The 15,960-nt window shown below is 60.6% G+C and overlaps 1 protein-coding gene across 1 annotated transcript; it reads right to left on the bottom strand.

Annotated features, from left to right (window-relative positions):
• Positions 1–3,396: 3,396 nt before the first annotated feature.
• On the bottom strand, positions 3,397–12,630 carry LOC148050677 (antigen WC1.1-like). The gene is made up of 15 exons (XM_087741116.1): positions 12,531–12,630; positions 11,568–11,882; positions 10,182–10,490; positions 9,629–9,934; positions 8,356–8,682; positions 7,954–8,268; positions 7,283–7,597; positions 6,739–6,801; positions 6,340–6,654; positions 5,932–5,967; positions 5,506–5,643; positions 4,887–4,982; positions 4,368–4,451; positions 3,999–4,151; positions 3,397–3,680 (listed from the first exon to the last, which is right to left on the bottom strand). Exons 1-15 carry the CDS (start codon positions 12,595–12,597, stop codon positions 3,496–3,498), a joined length of 3,024 nt encoding a protein of 1,007 aa, XP_087597242.1. The 5' UTR covers positions 12,598–12,630; the 3' UTR covers positions 3,397–3,495.
• Between the last annotated feature and the right edge of the window lie 3,330 nt (positions 12,631–15,960).

Genomic DNA, 15,960 nt, shown 5'->3' with positions numbered 1-15,960 from the left:
ATCATTTTCTCCCTTCCATGTTTGCAAAGCCCATTTGCCTTCTTCCAGCCTGCCCCAGCCCTGCTTGCTCCTTCACCTCTTGCCAGAGCATCATCGCAGCTCTGTAGCTGTAGATCTGTGGCTTAGAAGGAGCCTTCCTCCAGCACCAACAGGCCCCAGCCCCTCCCTGGGCAGGACTCTCCCTTCAGTGCTCCTCCAGGCTGGTCTCCAGCTGTCCCTCCTTCCCTGCTCCACAGGGATCGAGATCTCTCCTCTGCAGGGTCTCTGCAAAGACCCCGTCTCTCTCCTCTTTGTCATTCTCAGTGGTGCACAGACTGGTGCCATCCTCACACATCTCCTTCACCTGGACCCCATTTCCCAGACCGGAGGCCACCATCCCCGCAGTCCCAGGGAGACGCACTCCCTGGAGCTGAGGCCTCAATGGCGGCATCCTCCCTCCGGAGGGAGCTCTGTCCCAGTAAGACCTCTCATGTGCACAGGACAGCTGACAAAGCCGTGCTGGGGATCATTCAGCTGGTGCTCTCCAGCTGTCCAGCACCTCCAGAGGAGTTTGGCTTTTTTCGTGACTGAGTGCAAGTGAGAGGACTGGGAGAGGGAGAGACTCTCTGTCCAAGCAAGGTTACTGTCTGGCCAGCTTTGAGCATGAGCTTGAAAATGCTTGGCCGCAGGGACAGTGCCTGTAGGACTCTCACTGCTCCAAAAGAGTCCTTCTAGGTTGTTCCTGAGCAAGAACAGGAGAGTCACTGAGAAGGCTGGGCCCTGGGGCCATGTGTGCAAAGCAGACTGGATGAGCAGCCCATCCCCTTACCTCCTCCACTCCACCACTCCAGAAGTTCACGGTGACTGCGGTCTGGTTTTGATTCCCCCAAGCCCTCTCTACCAGGCAGGGGCTCACTGGGGAACAACTCTATGGCACTGGGCGACACAATTGCCCCAGCTGTAGCACCACGAGGACACCACCCCTGCGTGTGGCCAAACCGTCGGCCTTTCAGTTAACAGCTGACCATGCTCACCCACCCTGCCACAGAGACCCTTAGCCCCAGGGAGAGGGAAGCTTGCCCTTCCCCCCACCTGCAGGGATGCTGGGGGGCAGAGGGGTGCGGGGGGAGGCCCAGTGCCTGGATGAGGGGCTGTGAGCTTTCTGCCCCTCTGTCCCCTCCACCGCATGCCCTGGGCTGCCATCAGAGCCTGGGGGCACCTCAGCCCAGGGAGGGCATTTCCCTCAGCCTCTTGCTCGGCTCCTGCTGTGCAGTTGGGGACAGATGTGACACAGAGGGCTGTAGCCCTGGGGGGGCAGAGGAGGCTCAAGGGAAGGGGTTTACTCCTCTCCATCAAAACACCCCAGGGTGGGCCAGAGCGTGGGAGCAGCGCCTGCAGCAAGAGCCTGCTTCTGCCCCATTGCCCTGCAGAGACGTGGAGGGGCAGTGCTCTGTAGTACAGCCCTGTGCCAGGATCAGGCCCCAGTGCAGAGGTAGTCCTGAATTTCCCCATCTCAGCAGGGCTCAAATGCTGTTTTCTGCACACCCGAGCAGAGAGAGCCCGTTTCATGGCATTTGGGGGCCTGAACAATCTGGCCCTGCAGGCTGGGTCTGTGCTCTGGAGCAATGCAGGATCAGCACTGTGCCCCAGGTCTGGGCTTGCTCCTGCAACTCCCGAGGACCTACCCGAGGGTGTGACAGTGAGACCCCAACCCTCTGCACTGCTGCCCCACGCTGGGCAGAGCACGATTGTGGGACATCCACAGGAGAGCAGTGTTTCCAGGGCGAGACCCCCAAGGGGATGGGTGACACACATGGGCACTGCAAACACAGCCTCCATCCCATGGGAAACCCCCACCGGGGCAGGCTCCAGCCCTGCATCTCCACAGGGAGAGATGGGCCCAGGGCTGGGGGTGGAGGGGCTGGCTTGGGACCAGGGGCTGCCAGCAGGAAAGCTCTCGGGACCAGGGCAGAGGGGTGTGTGAGCCTGGGCTCCCCCTGGGCCCCCTAGGATCACCCCAGGGCTGGAGGAGCTCCCAGCAGGGAATGGGGCAACACTGCTGTGGGAGAGGCTGATGGCAACAGCCACCTCCTCCCCTCTTCTGCTCTGGTTATGGATCCTGCTGTTTGCAGTGGTAACGAGCTGTGGCTGCTTCCCGCAGGGAGCCCTGCCATGGACACCAACACACCTTGCAAACAGCAGCAGAGGAGCCTGTTGGGGAAGAGTCAGAGGGCTGTGGAGATCCTTGAGCGGGAGCAGGGAGGGCAGTTTGGGCTCCAGGTTCCTGCACAAGTGCCAAACCTTTCTCCCCACCTGACTCCAGTGTGAGAAGTTGCTCTTCTAGGGTGAAAGCCCCAGACAAAAGTGAGAGAACCTTGGTTCAGATCCCCGCAGTGCCTGCTTTAGGGGAGGGACACAAAAAGCCGTCTGCTGAGGAAACGTGCCCATGTGAGCATCCTCCCAGACAGGCCCTTCTCCAGGCCAGGGGCTGGGTGATGGCTTTGGGCACAAGTCCACATCTCTTGGGGATCCTTTCATCCTGCCCCTGGGCTCTCCATCCTCTGCCTGTCACAGCGCTAAGGGAAAGGTCCCTCCACCCCCCTGCACCTGCACACAGGTACTGCCCCGACACAAACCCTCACTCTCACCCCTGGCGAAGCAGCAGGAGGGCAGGGGAGGGGGCTAGACCACAGCAGGAGGACGGGGTCCCAGGGCTGCCGTGGGGCCTTACAGCCCCTGCCCAGGAAGGAGGCAGTTCTGGGGCTGTGACAGGAGTGCTCAGGGTCTGTGAGGGCCCAAGGCAGCAGGAACAGTGCACGGAGTTTGGAGTCCTGGCAGAACCAGAAAAGGGGCAATCCCAGCCACGTGTGCCCCAGCAAGTGGTTCTGCAACCTGTGCCAGGGCAGTAGGAGCAGAGCTGCCTCCTAACCACTGTGGGAGGTGATCAACGGGCCGTGATACCCCCTGGGGGTGGCTGGGGTGTCCAGGGTACTGCGGCCACCATAGGGCTAACTTCTGCGAGGCCACAGCCCAGGGCTCACCAAAAACAGCAGCTCTGTCGTGGCCTCTCTGCGTGGGACCAGTGTGGCCCAGGCAGGACCTGGGGGAAAGAGCAGCTGGGGAACCCCGAGGTGAAGAGATGGGCACTCACGGGACCTTGGAGAGAGACATTTTGGCTGGAAACTGTGGCTGGCAGGATGGAAATGTCTCTCTCAGCAGGAATATTCCCCAGGGACCAGGGGCTCTCACAGCCCCTCAATCTGACCCCAAGATTGCTGTCTATCCCTGAGATGTGCCCCTTCCCCACCACCATGTCTTTGTGCTCCGCTCCTCCCGATCAGCCTCAGGGAGACACCCTGACATCGGGCCAGGCAAGCACCAGCTCTGGCTCAAACCCCTAAAGGCTTTTAATAAGAACAAATGTGGAGGCACGATGCAAAAACAGGGGAATAAAAAGAGAGGAAATGCCCGGCTGTTTCTGCTGCCCACGGGAAATGGGAGATGGTTCCCTGGTGCTCACGGCTCTCCCAGCTGCACAGACCTCTCCTCCCTCCTGGCTGCACCCAGCTGCATGGCAGGGACGGGCTCTCCTGGCGCGGGGCTCAGGGACTGTTGTGCACTGAGCTCCGGTGGCACAGCCTGTGTGTCCTCAGGGGGATGTGCCAGAGACACCTCTTCAGCATCGTCATAGCCTGTGCTCTCTGGGGACAGGGACCAGGCATCTCCCTCAGCTCCAGGGGCCCCAGCACGTCTCTGGGAGCACAGCTTTGCCCCTGCAAGCAGCAAGGCAGCCATTGCACGTTCACCCCATGGGGTGCCCCTCCTGCTCTGTACATCACCTTCCTCCCTTCTCCTCACCAGTCCTGAGACGTTCAGCTCCCTCTCCCACCCCCGGGCCCCCAAGGAAAATTCCTGGGCCACAATCCCTCATCCCAAAATTTTGGGCCTTTCAGTACAACGATTCATCCGGCACCAGGGATGGCAGCCCAGGATCCGGCAGCGCTCTCTTGCCCTCTCACCTCCAGGTGCATCCCTGGGTCCTGCTGCCTCCTCTGGTGCCCTGGCCATTTCCCAGTCTCCCTGCCCAGGGGCATGATCCTCCCCAGGCTCAGAAACCTCCCTGGCATCATCATAGCCATCCGCTGGGTCACCTCCAGGCAGGACAGGGACGTCTGAAAGGAGAGGGGAGCTGGTGACAGGGAGAAGATACATTTGCAGAGCAGAGGATGGGAGGATGCGCAGGGACATGGGGCTCAGACACCGGTGTTGGCAGCACCACAGGAGACAGCCCCATGTCCTCCCCAACTCCGACAGAGACACTCAGTGACACCGCTGTTCTTCCCATGTCTGCAGGGAGGAGAGATCCACTCCTTCCCGCACCCTATTACCTGCTGCTGATCCCGGACCATCCTCCTCCTTGCTGTCCCCGGGGTAGGGCTGCAGCTTGGTCAGGGACCCCTCTGAAGAGAAGCCTGGAGAGAGGCGCAGCGGCTGTTAGGGGAGTGCGCTCTGCTGACCAGGCTTGTGGTCAGTGCTGCTGGGGACGGGGCACCCACAGAGGCAGGGCTGAGTGGGGAGAAGGGCTCAGGACTCACCCTGCTCCCCTGGGACAAACCCTGTCTCAAAGGGGCTCCCAGAGCTGCCCCGGGACAGCCCCTTCCCTCCCCCCTCAGGTGTCCCAGAGGGGTGCAGGGACAGGCAGAGAGGGGCTGTCCCCAGCTGGGACGGGAAGAACTGGTGGGGAGGAAGCTCCTCTCTTGGGCCCAGGACCTGGCTGCTCTCCCCACAGCCCCCACAGCCTCAGCACTGCAGGGACCAGGGGCCAGGGGACTGCAGGGGTCAGCCATGGGTGGGGGTGAGGGGGAAGAGCCCGGCAGATGTGCCCCCCGGGAGGAACCCACACCCACCTGAGCCACTGAACCTCACCTGCTTCTCCCACGCCGGGCTGTAACCGATCTCCTCATACACGGCCTCAGGGAAGGGCTCCCAAGCTCTCCCAGAGCCTGTGGACAGCAGCAGGGCTGGCCCAGGGACAGGCAGAGACAGGACGGGATCCTGCTCTGCTCCCTCAGCTTTGGTCCCCTGAGGCAGCAAAAGGCTATCGCCCCAGTACAGCCCATGGACCCTGGGGGGAGGTCAGGGCTGGACAGAGGAACAGCCTGGGGGCCTGAAACCATGGGGATCGACCCTGCTGCCCTGTGTTCCTCCTGGCATCTCCCCTGCCCCACAGCCCCCTCCACACCTGCCCAGAGCGCTGCCAGTGTGATGTCCTCCTCTATCTCCCCTCTGCTCCCATCTCCCTCACCCCAGCTCCGCCATTTCTGTCTTCAACCCATCCCTATCTCCCCCCATGTCTGGACTCTCTCTGCCCCTTGCTGCTGGTGGCCCATGGTCAGGCAGTCAAGGAGGCAGTGCATGGGAATGAAGGCAGCACACACCCTTATCCCCCCAGCTCTGCCTGTGCCACTCACTCACACCTCACAGCACCCCTGGCCTTGCCAGGAGGCACCTTTCCCCGCCACCCACCTCCGCGCCCAGCCCTAGCGCTTCGCACTTGCCCAGCCAGGAGGGCCAGGACAAGGCAGAGAAGGGCCCCCAGGATGATGCAGATGATGACGGGCAATGAGACTCTCCCGCTGACGGTCGGACGGCCCCGGGTGGGATCTGCATGGCAGGAGCACAAAAAGGGTAGCACCAGGCCTGGGAGAGGTGGGGGGCTGGGACACCCCAGTCCTGACCCCATTACACCAGGGGTACACAACCCCAGGAGTGAGTGATGAAGAAGCTCCCACCCTGATGGGGAAATGACAGACCTCCCCAACCCCCCCGCCCCACTGCTATCCCAGTGCCTCTGGCTGGGACTTTCACATCCCGGCAAGGAGCTCCTTCCCTCCCGCCATGGGTCACAGCTGGCCCTGAGAAGACCCAGCACCATCGGGGAGGACAGGTTACCTGGTCGGGGGGTTGGTGCTGCTGTCGTGGGTGCAGCTGTAGACGAGAAGGAGAGCTGGGCTGAGAGGGTGGGTGTGCAGGTACTGGGGAGCTTCCTCTCTCAAACGTCATCTGTGTGTATGTGCATGTATCCCTGACACAGCCCACCCAAATTGCCCCTCCTGCAAAACTGGTCAGGGTGGCCAGGACAGAGCCCAGGGCCCTGCTCTGGCTATTGGGCAGCATGGCACAGGTAGCCCAGGAGATGCCCCTGGGGGCTGCAGGGCCCTGCAGGCAGAAGCCAGAGGACATCCAGCCCCACAGAGGCTGCTGCCCACTTGGCACCAGGCTCCCAGGCTCCACAAGGACAGCCTTGCTCTCAGGAGCTCTGCCAAGAGCTCCAGCAAGGGTCCCAGCCCTGCCGCTCACCTGAGCAGTGCACGGCAGCATCCTCCTTGTGCCGGCAGGCACCGCTGTCCCCAGGCCGAGCCCAGCAGTCCTGCAGAGATGGCTCTGTCCCCTGGCACTCCACCTGCTCCAGCCAGATGGGGCCCGTCCCCTCCCCAAACGCAGCCTCGTCCAGGGCAGACACCGCGGGGCCACAGCCCAGCTGCCTGCAGGCCACCTCAGCATCCTGCATGTCCCAGGAGTCGTCGCACACCGTCCCCCAGGAGCCGCGATGCCAGACCTCCACTCTGCCCGAGCACCCACTCTCGCCTCCCACGGCACGAATCTTCTCCCTGTCTGGAGAAGGCAGAGACCTCCCAGGGCACCGGGACAGCAGGCAGAGCCCTGCCAGGCCAGAGGGGCATGCAGAGGAGCAGCTACCTGTGCAGCTCGTGGAGTTTGGGCACACGGTCCCCAGGGCCGGGGGTGTTTCTGGCCGTCTCCCTGCAGAAGGAAATGCTGCGGTGAAGGGGCTGCTGAAGGGGGTCGTGCAGCAGAGCGTGGGGCTGAGCTCTGCTCACGCCTCCCCGTGCCGCCTCGCTCACGGCAGCAGCTGAACCCCAGTCCTTCAGGGGACACGCACGGCAATGTGGGGGACCCTGACTGCTCAGCCCCAGAGGGACCCTGGTTCACAGAGCAGCAGGAGGGCGTCCATGGAGGGGACGCTCCTTGGAGCCCTGGCTGGTCTCTTCTGAGACCTTGCCTGCAGACACCTCTGCCTCCCCCGGGCGCTGCTGGGAGCCTGCATGACAACTCCTGGGGAATGTGTGGGGCTCTGAGAGCTGAAGTCCCATTTGTGCCACCACAAGCAGCAGGGTCTGGCACGTAAAGTGAAAGCCCCTGAGGGCCCCGTCTCTGCGCTTGACTGTGCCCAGCAGGGAGCAGGAGCTGGGGGGACGCTGGTGCCCGGGGAGCTCCGAATTACCATTGCAGGTGATGTGGGTCTCGTCTCGCAGGTCATCACACGACTGTGGGTCCCAGGGAGCAGAAGGACACTGCCAGAAGGAGCTGTGTCTCTCCCCACACTCCACGCGATCCAGCCAGGTGGGGCCAGACACCCTACCATAGGGCAGGCGTGTTTCCAGGGTCCCTCCATCCCCACAGCCCAGCTCCTTGCATGCCAGCGACACCGTTTGGGGAGTCATTGAGTTGGAGCAAACGGTCCCCCATGTGCCATTGTAGAACACCTGCAGGCGCCCGGAGCAGTTGGTGCTGTTGTGCAGCCTCAGGGCCATGAAATCTGGGAGGAAAGACCCCAGAGGGGAACAGGCTGCTCTGGGTCTATGGGAGCAGAGAAGCCTCTTCACCCCCCAGGCCCTCAGCCAGGCAGAGGCACGGCCAGCAAGTCACCCTTTTGCCAGGGGCAGAGAGAAGTCCCTGACGGACAGACACCCATGCCCTCCCCGCTAAGCCTTGGGGACAGCTCAGCTTCCAAGGGGCCCCCAGTGGGACCGAGGGGGTTCGTGCATGGGTGTCCCCAGGACAGGCTCAGGCAGGGGCTCAGAGGCAGCCAGGGACAGCCTCGGCCGTTGCTGGATCTCCCCTCGTCCCGGCCTCCCCGGACACTGGGCTCCCACCACAGCTCCCGGCACAGACCTGAGCAGACGACTCCTGCGTCCTCTTTGTGCCCGCAGTCGTGCTGCCCCCAGGACCCTGCCAGGCAGTCCCAGAGAGCAGCTTCGGCCCCGGAGCAGTTCACGCTGTCCAGCCATATCTGACCAGAGCCTTCCCCAAACCAAGCAGAGCCAACTGCCTCCACCGCCCCTCCGCAGCCCAGCTGCTGGCAAACGACGGCGGCATCAGACAGGTCCCAGCCGTCATCGCAGACAGTCTCCCAGCTGCCCTGGTGGTAGATCTCCACTCTGCCAGCACAGCGCCCGGGCCCGTTCACCAGCCGGACCTGCCGGCTCCCTGCAGCAGGAAGAAACCCCAGCTGCCCTCAGGGGCCGGCTGCCCACCCAGCCCAGAGCCTGGGGGGGCCTGTGCAGTGCCACTCACCCCAGCAAACGACCCCCACGTCCTCTGCAATCCCTGCTGCCAGCGCACTCTCAGGCACGGAGGTGTTGCAGAGGGTCAGGTTGGCCTCGTGCCCTGCGCACCGGACCCCTCGCAGCCCCACGGGACCCGTCCCTCTCTGTGGCTTCGGGGGGTTGTAGGCTCTCTCTGCCTCTCTGCACCGCAGCTGCCGGCACACCACGCTGGCCTCCTGCATGTCCCACTGCTCATCCAGGACTCGGCCCCACGTCCCACGCTGCAAGATCTCCACTCGCCCGTCGCACCGGCTCCCTCCACCCACCAGCCGCAGGGATGTGGAGCTGCCTGGGCCTGGGGAGAGCAGCCATGCCCCAGCCCTCAGCAGCACCAGACAGCCCACAAACCTGCAGCACCTCTCCAGGCTCTCCAACCCTCACAACCCCCTGCAGCTCACCCGCCTGCCCCCAGCCCTCTGCGGTCAGCTTCAGGAGCAGCCTTCCACAGGCTTGGTTCCCCAGTCCCTGAGCCTTCCTGAGCAAGACACTCTCTTGGCTCTTGGTGGGGCAGAGCCACCCAACACGTCCCTGCTGAGGCAGATGGGGCAGCTCCCGCAGGAGGGAGCAGCAGCCGGCGGTGGCCTGGGGACAGGCAGCCCCAGGACAAGCCTTGCCCCACCTCAGCACTCATTGGCACTGCTGAGCCATGGGGCAGAGCACCCACGCCTCTGCCCCTCTGCATCCCTGGGCATCTGGGCCTGGGAGCCTGTGTCCCTGGCAGGGAGCAGAGCAACGGGGGCCTTCCCGATCAAACAGGACAGGATTGGGATTTGTGCTGACCAGAAGCGAGGGCAAAGCCCAGCCCTGCTCTGCAGCTCACACCCAGGCCTGCTGCTGGGGGCACCTGGGCAGCCCCCACGGGTGTGGGATTGGGCTCTGTGGGACTCTCTGTGGGGCTGGGACAGAGCTGTCTGCAGCCAGAGGGATGGAGCTGAGCCCCACAGCCCCATCCTGGGTCTGTCCTGCAGCAGGAGAGCCGAGAACCCTGGGCCTGACGATGGCCCCAGGGCCTGAGTCCCTGCTCTGGGGGAGCAGAGATGCCTGACCCTGTTCAGTCCTCAGCTCTCACACATCAGAGTGGTCAGTCTGAGCAGATAAAGCTCTCCAGAGCATTCCTGGTGAAGCTAGGGTTTCTCCAGGGATAAATTCACCCTGCTGCTGTCATAGGGTCCTCTGCTTTGGGTGGCCATGCAACACCCACGAGGCAAATGGTGTTAACACAGCGTTTTCCCAGCACTCACCTGAGCAAATGACAGCAGCTTCGTTCTCATGGGAGCACGGTGAGGCCCCCAGGGCGGTCACTGGGCACTGTCCCAGGTGGGCTTCAGTCCCATCACAGTGGAATGAGTCTCTCCAGACAGGTCCCGTGCCTCTCCCAAAATGCCCTCCTCTGGGAATGGACTCAGCAAACCCGCAGTCGAGGTGACGACAGAGAACGTGGGCGTCCAAGAGATCCCAGCGGGAGGCACAGAGGGTGCCCCAGGTCCCCAGCACCTGGACCTCCACCCTCCCCTCACACACCGTGCTGCCGTTCACCAGCCTGAACCCTGTGTACTCTGGGGACAGAGAAGGATGAGAGAGGGCGGACTTGTGCTCTCGCTTCCTCAGGAGCTGGAGGAGCAGCCAAATGGAGGAGAGCCTGCATTTCTCCTCCTTCTGCATGATTTTAAGGCTGGAGGCAACCACATCACCCCTCCAGCCCTCACACCCAGCACAGCATGGCACTGTCCCTTGCCTGCTCCCCTTGGCCCCAGCACACCCCCAGATATGGAACACCCCACCCTCAGTCCTTACGTGAACAGGTGACACCAGCGGCATTCGTGCGGGTGCAGGGCTGGTCTCGGGGGGATCCCCTGGCGCAGGAGAAGAGGAAGGATTCATTCCCCACACACTGCAGCTCTCTGTCCCACATGGCACCAACGCCTTCTCCAAAGTGAGCTGCCCTGGGCACAGGCAGGGCTGCACCACACTGCAACTCCCTGCAGACCACGTTGGCAGATTTGGGACCAAAGTCTGAGTCACAGACAGGTTTCCACTGGTTCCCATCATGGATCTCCACGCGTCCTGAGCAGGGGCTCTCCCCTCCGACCAGCCGGACAAATCCTGGAGCAAGCAAAGACCCCAGAGAGTTCCCAGAGCCCTCTGGCAGTTACATGCCCACGTCCCACCTGGTCTGAAAGGTGGCCACAGGCAAAGAGCCCCACAACCCTCCCAGCAGCTCCCAGTGGCTGCTGATGGCACAAACACACCCTGCCGCTCCTCAGACATCCACACAGCACTTGTGGCCTTGCTTCTCTCCCAAACCCCCAGCCGTAGGCACTGCTCAGACAAACTGCTGCCATTTTGGAGACCCTGGGCTTCCTGGCAGCGCTCCGAGCACTTGGGGCCCAGGGAGACTGGCCAAGGCACTGTTGGCTGCTGCAGCCTGATCTGCCCACTGAGCTCAGGGCCTGGCTGAGGAACCCTTGGAGCCACCAGAAATGCACATCCCTGGTCAGTGGCTGGGCAGGAGAGCAGGCAGAGGAGCAGCCCTGGGCTGACACAAGCTCCCAGTGCAAGGACAGGCACCAAGGAGAGCCAGAAAGTGCTGGCAAATCCCCCATGGCACAGGGCAGCCAGGGGCTGGGGCAGGCAGGAGAGGCTGGGAAGCAGGTCACCACTGCCTGCACTCCCTCTGGGCTGGCTCTCGCAGGGTGACCCTGGGAAAGGAATGAGGTGGCCATGGGCCACCCTGCTCTTCTGCCCAAGCCCAGTGCTCCTCCCCTCTGAGCAGCCCTTCTGCTTTGGGGGCCATCTTGGTCCTTCCCCAGGCCCGTTGGTGGCCACGTGAGCAGTACTCAGTGCCTCTGGCATGTTTGCACCTGGTCCTCGGTGCTGCCAGGCAGCTCCGGGATGAGCCAGAGGAGAGAGATGGGAAGGAACAGACACTGCGGAGCAGGGTGGGCCATTCATCTCCCAGCCCCAGGAGGGTGGGCTGAGCCGCATCTGGGGCCAGGCAGTGGCGAGTTACCCCTGGGCTTTCCTCAGGGACTGGGGAAGCCAGCAATGACCGTCCCAGCTCGGCAGTGTGACTGGCCACACTGGGCCCTGCTCCAGTACCCTGTCATTGTTCCCTGAGGGCACAGCCAGGTCCCTTCCCCCATCCTGGACACAAAGGTAGGGAACAGGCTGGCCCCTTACCTGAACACGTCACTCCAGCATCCCAACTGTGATCACAGTATTGTCGAATCTGTTCTTGGTTTGTACACTCAGACAGAACAGACTCAGTGCCATGACACTGAACACCAACCATCCAAATGGGGCCAGATCCTGGCCCAAAGTGTGCGTAGTCATGAGCTTCAACAGCAGACCCACAGCCCAGCTGCTTACAAACCACTGCAGCATCGTCCATGTCCCAGGAGATACCACACACGGTCCCCCACTGGCCCTGGTGTTTCACCTCCACTCTCCCAGCACAGCGCCTGCCGCCAGCCTCCAGCCTCACTTCCGCAGCCCCTTCAAACACCAAAACACGGGACCGGTCAGGAGAGGGCCGAGCCCCAGACTGCAGGTCTGGGAGTCGAGTCACAGCACCAGGCTGGGAGCCCTCTCCTCTCTGAGTTGTCCCTGGGGAAGTGTGGGGGTCCCTCCTCTCCCCATGGGCTGTGCAGGCTGCGGGTGCCAACTCCAGCCCTGCTGGGCCATTCGCTGCCCCACAGCCCTCGGCACCTCCTCCCACTCCAACAGCCCCCTGCCCATGCCCACCCACACACCGTGCCCCCAGGCCCTGCACAGGGCACCGTCTCCTCCCCAGCCAAGCACACCCTGGAAAGCCCCATGCCCCCAGGCCCGCAGCTTCCCCTGCCCACCACCTGCCCTGCCACCACCCAAACCCACACCACCCCCAGGGCTTCCCATGTCCTCAGAGAGCACCGAGATGATCCCAAGGATCCCCCCAGCCCATGTCCCCTCCTCATCCCAGGCATCAGCCCAGCCCCTGTGCTTGGCCGGAGACCCCAGGAAGGAAACTTCTCTGCCACCTGTGGATGCAGACAGCCCAGGCCCCTTCTCTCTGTGGGCACAAACCCCATTCCCAAAGGGATCCCGATGACCCTGCTGGTACCCGCTGGCCCTGGGCTGTGAGACAAGGGAACCGGCACTTACCCCTGCACAGCTGCACCCAGAGGAGCAGCCACAGCACCCGAGGGGACAGGACTGCCTCCATCCCCATCCTGAGCCTCCTGCCCTGCTGGCACAGCCCTGCTGCGCCCCACTCCCTGCCACGGCTCCTGGGGACTCACGGGGACAACAACGATGGGAGGGTAATATATCTCTGCAGATGCCGACCCAGCTGCAGGAGGAGCCAATCAAAGCAGCAGCAGCACCTTTTGAGACATTATCGGGAGCTATCTCCCCTCCGACACAGCCCAGCCCTCCAATGAACTTCTCCAGCGCCGTTCATGACCATATATGAAGGACATATATGTCCCGCTGCCGGTGTCATGGTCACTGCGGCAGGGAATCGTCATGGGAGAAGCTGAGTGTGGAGGGGAAATGAGTCCGTCACCCCTTGCATCCTGCTGTGGGCACTGGGAGCACTGAGCATCTTCTACGGTGGGCTCATCCAAGAACCCAAGGTGTGAGTGTCCAGCCACCGCTGACCCATGGGAAGCACGGAGCTGGGACTGCACCGGGGTCTGTGTCAGGATGGGAAGGAAGCAGCCCCTGCCCCTGCTACAGACCCCACTGTGCTGGGAGCAGCAGCTGGGCAAGGGCCTTGGGCAGGGGAAGAGCTCCATCCCAGGAGGGCTGGCTCGCCTGTCCCTCCCTGCACAGCCCCACCCTGGGTCCCGCGCAGGAGCCAGAGCTGGGCCATGGCCTTGCCCTGGCAGCAGACCTGCAGCCCAGAGGCTCAGGCAGGCCCCTGACTCTCAGCCTGTCATCGAGCGGCCGTTCTTCCCCACAGGCGGATCGGGAGCTGGAGCCTGCAGGTGCACAAACCACAGCCCACGGGGCCTCGCAGCGCTCGCCGCGCTCCCCCCGCAGCGCAGCGCCCGGGCAGGAAGTCTGTGGTTTCCTCCTGGCACCGTGCCCAGGCACATCCCTGCGGTGCCCCCGAGCCACCCCCAGCCCGACTGCTCCAGCCAGGGCTGCAGGGGCTGCTCCTTCGGCCTCGCAGACACGGGGCCGGGCAGCTCCCGGCCCCTGGCATGCCCCGCTGATGCACACGGCCGCTCTGCACCGAGCCCCACGGCTCTGTGCTTCTGAGTTATAGTGATGGTGACCTCACACCATCTTACAGCCACCACTGGGTGCTCAGCAGTTATAGGGACGGTGACCTCACACCCTCCTACAGCCACCACTGGGTGCTCAGCAGTTATAGGGACGGTGACCTCACACCCTCCTGCTGCCATCGCTGTCTGCTCAAGAGTTACACTGTCACACGGGTGTGGGTGCTGTGCACGGGTTTCTGCTGATGATGGTTCTTCCAAAAAGCCATGTTTGGGTGGGGTCCAAATACTATTTTGATGACATCAGAAGCACCCACACAAGCCCTATGCCTGCTCTTGGCCTATAGCTGATCCAATACTGGTGAAATCACAAGCTCGTACACAAGCCATGTGCATGCTCCTGGCCTATCCGTCTCTCAGCCACAGGTGATGTCATAACATCTAAAACTGCCACGTGCCTGCTTCTGGCCTATCAGGTATTCGGACACTAATGACCCAACACCTACACAAACACCTACACAAGCCATTGTTCTGCTCCTAACCTATCAGCTCCTCAGGCACCAGTGACACCACAGCAACCTACACCACCTGTGGCCCTGCTCCTGGCCTATCAGCTGCCAGGGCAGCAGTGACTTCACAAGCACTTACACAACCCAGGGGCCTCTTCCTGGCCCATCAGCTCATCGGTCACAAATGACCTTGCAAATACCTACACAGGACAGGTGCCTATTCCTGGCCTACCAGCTTCTCAGGCACCTGTGACCTCAAAATATCCAGCACAAGACATGTTTCTCCGGGCCTACCAGCTACTCAGACACCACTGACATCACAAAGACATTCTCAAGCCATGTGCCAGATCCTGGCCTAATGTCTGCTCAGGCACCACTGACCTCATAAACACTTACACAATCCATAGGCCTGCTCCTGGCCTCCTAGCTCCTCAGGCAGGAGTCACCTCAGAAGCACAGACACAAGCCATGGGCCTGCTCCTGGCCTAGCAGCTACTCAGGCAGCAGAGCCCTCACAACCAGCTGCACGTGCCCTGAGCCAGCCCCTGGCCTATTGTCTGAGAGTGGCCTCACAAGTACGTATCTGCCCATTTCCATGTACTTGCCGTTGAGGTACTAAGGCAGGAGTGACGTCACAAGCACATACCAACCTATTTGCTATGTACTCCTCTGGTGATATATTGTATATATATGGTGATATATATCATATATAATATATAACATTATATATCATATATATCATAATATAGTTTAATATAATAAAATAATTATTATATTTTAAGAATTATAATACTTATATTACAATCATATTAATTATAGAGTTATAATAATTATTATTTTATAATAATTTTGATAATAAATATGATAATTATACTAATTCATAGAATAGAATAGAATATACTAATTGGTATAATATTATATTATAATATAATTTAAAAATACATTTTATAATATATTATTATATAATTCTGTATTATATACATTGTGGTATACATAATATCACATATTATGACATTTTATACATATTATATATATAATATAGATATATGTGTTGATATCTATTCAATATCGTGTGGCAAATGAGTCTGTTGTTCCTTGGAGGTGGCTGTAGCCCCTGGGCACGTTCCAGCTTGTCCACACCCCACCACCTCTCAGGCACCCTTCTGCCCTGCTGAAGCCCCCCCACCCCAGACCTCTCAGGGCTCACTCCAGTAGCTCTTCTTAAAAAAGGTTTTATACATTTCATCCCTATGTTTTAATAGCTACCTATATTTACTTGCTATAGCTCTATAAATATTTACAAAGATATATAAATCTATACATAAATACATATATAGGGGTACATCTATTTAAAAATATTGTACCTATTTATATATATGTGTACGATTATTTATAAATATATATATTACATAAATGTATCTTTATATCTGAGCACTTCCTGGACAAAAGGTGGTGGGCAGCCAATCACAGGGCTGCCTGAGAACATGTGGGTATGAAGGCGTCATGAAATGGCTGTCAGCCAATCACAATGCAGGATGAAAAGACGTGGGGAATGAGGCTGGCAGAAGTGGCGGCCTCCCTGTAGGAAATGACAGGGGCCTTCCTTTGGGACGTGCCCCTGGGGACAGCGGGACGGGTGGCCGGTCCTGCCAGCCAATCACAGGGGCTGCTGAGAACACACGGGTGTGACGGTGTCGAGAGATGGCCATTAGCCAATCACAGAGCAGTATGAGCTTTAACAAAAGGGCAGCTCACTGCCATGGAATGGCGGCACCCTGTCCCAAAATGGCGACCAACCCAAAATGGCAGCCCCTGTGGATGCAGGGGAAGGGCCTTCCGGGTCTCCCGTATCTC

This window comes from Nipponia nippon, unplaced genomic scaffold, assembly GCF_047370975.1.
Source record: "Nipponia nippon isolate SJK-2023a ecotype South Korea unplaced genomic scaffold, ASM4737097v1 scaffold_75, whole genome shotgun sequence".
Taxonomy (NCBI): domain Eukaryota; kingdom Metazoa; phylum Chordata; class Aves; order Pelecaniformes; family Threskiornithidae; genus Nipponia; species Nipponia nippon.
Note: the sequence above shows the minus strand (reverse complement) of the source record. Positions and strands in the feature narration are given on the sequence as shown.

Excerpts from the sequence above, each read along its gene's own strand:
- LOC148050677 (XM_087741116.1), bottom strand. The coding sequence starts at position 12,597 with ATGGGGATGGAGGCAGTCCTGTCCCCTCGGGTGCTGTGGCTGCTCCTC. Across the intron at positions 5,968-6,339 it reads TGCTGCCGTGCACTGCTCAG|CTGCACCCACGACAGCAGCA; the intron begins GTGAGCGGCAGG and ends TCTCGTCTACAG. Across the intron at positions 4,452-4,886 it reads GGTGAGGTTCAGTGGCTCAG|GCTTCTCTTCAGAGGGGTCC; the intron begins GTGGGTGTGGGT and ends GCCTCTCTCCAG.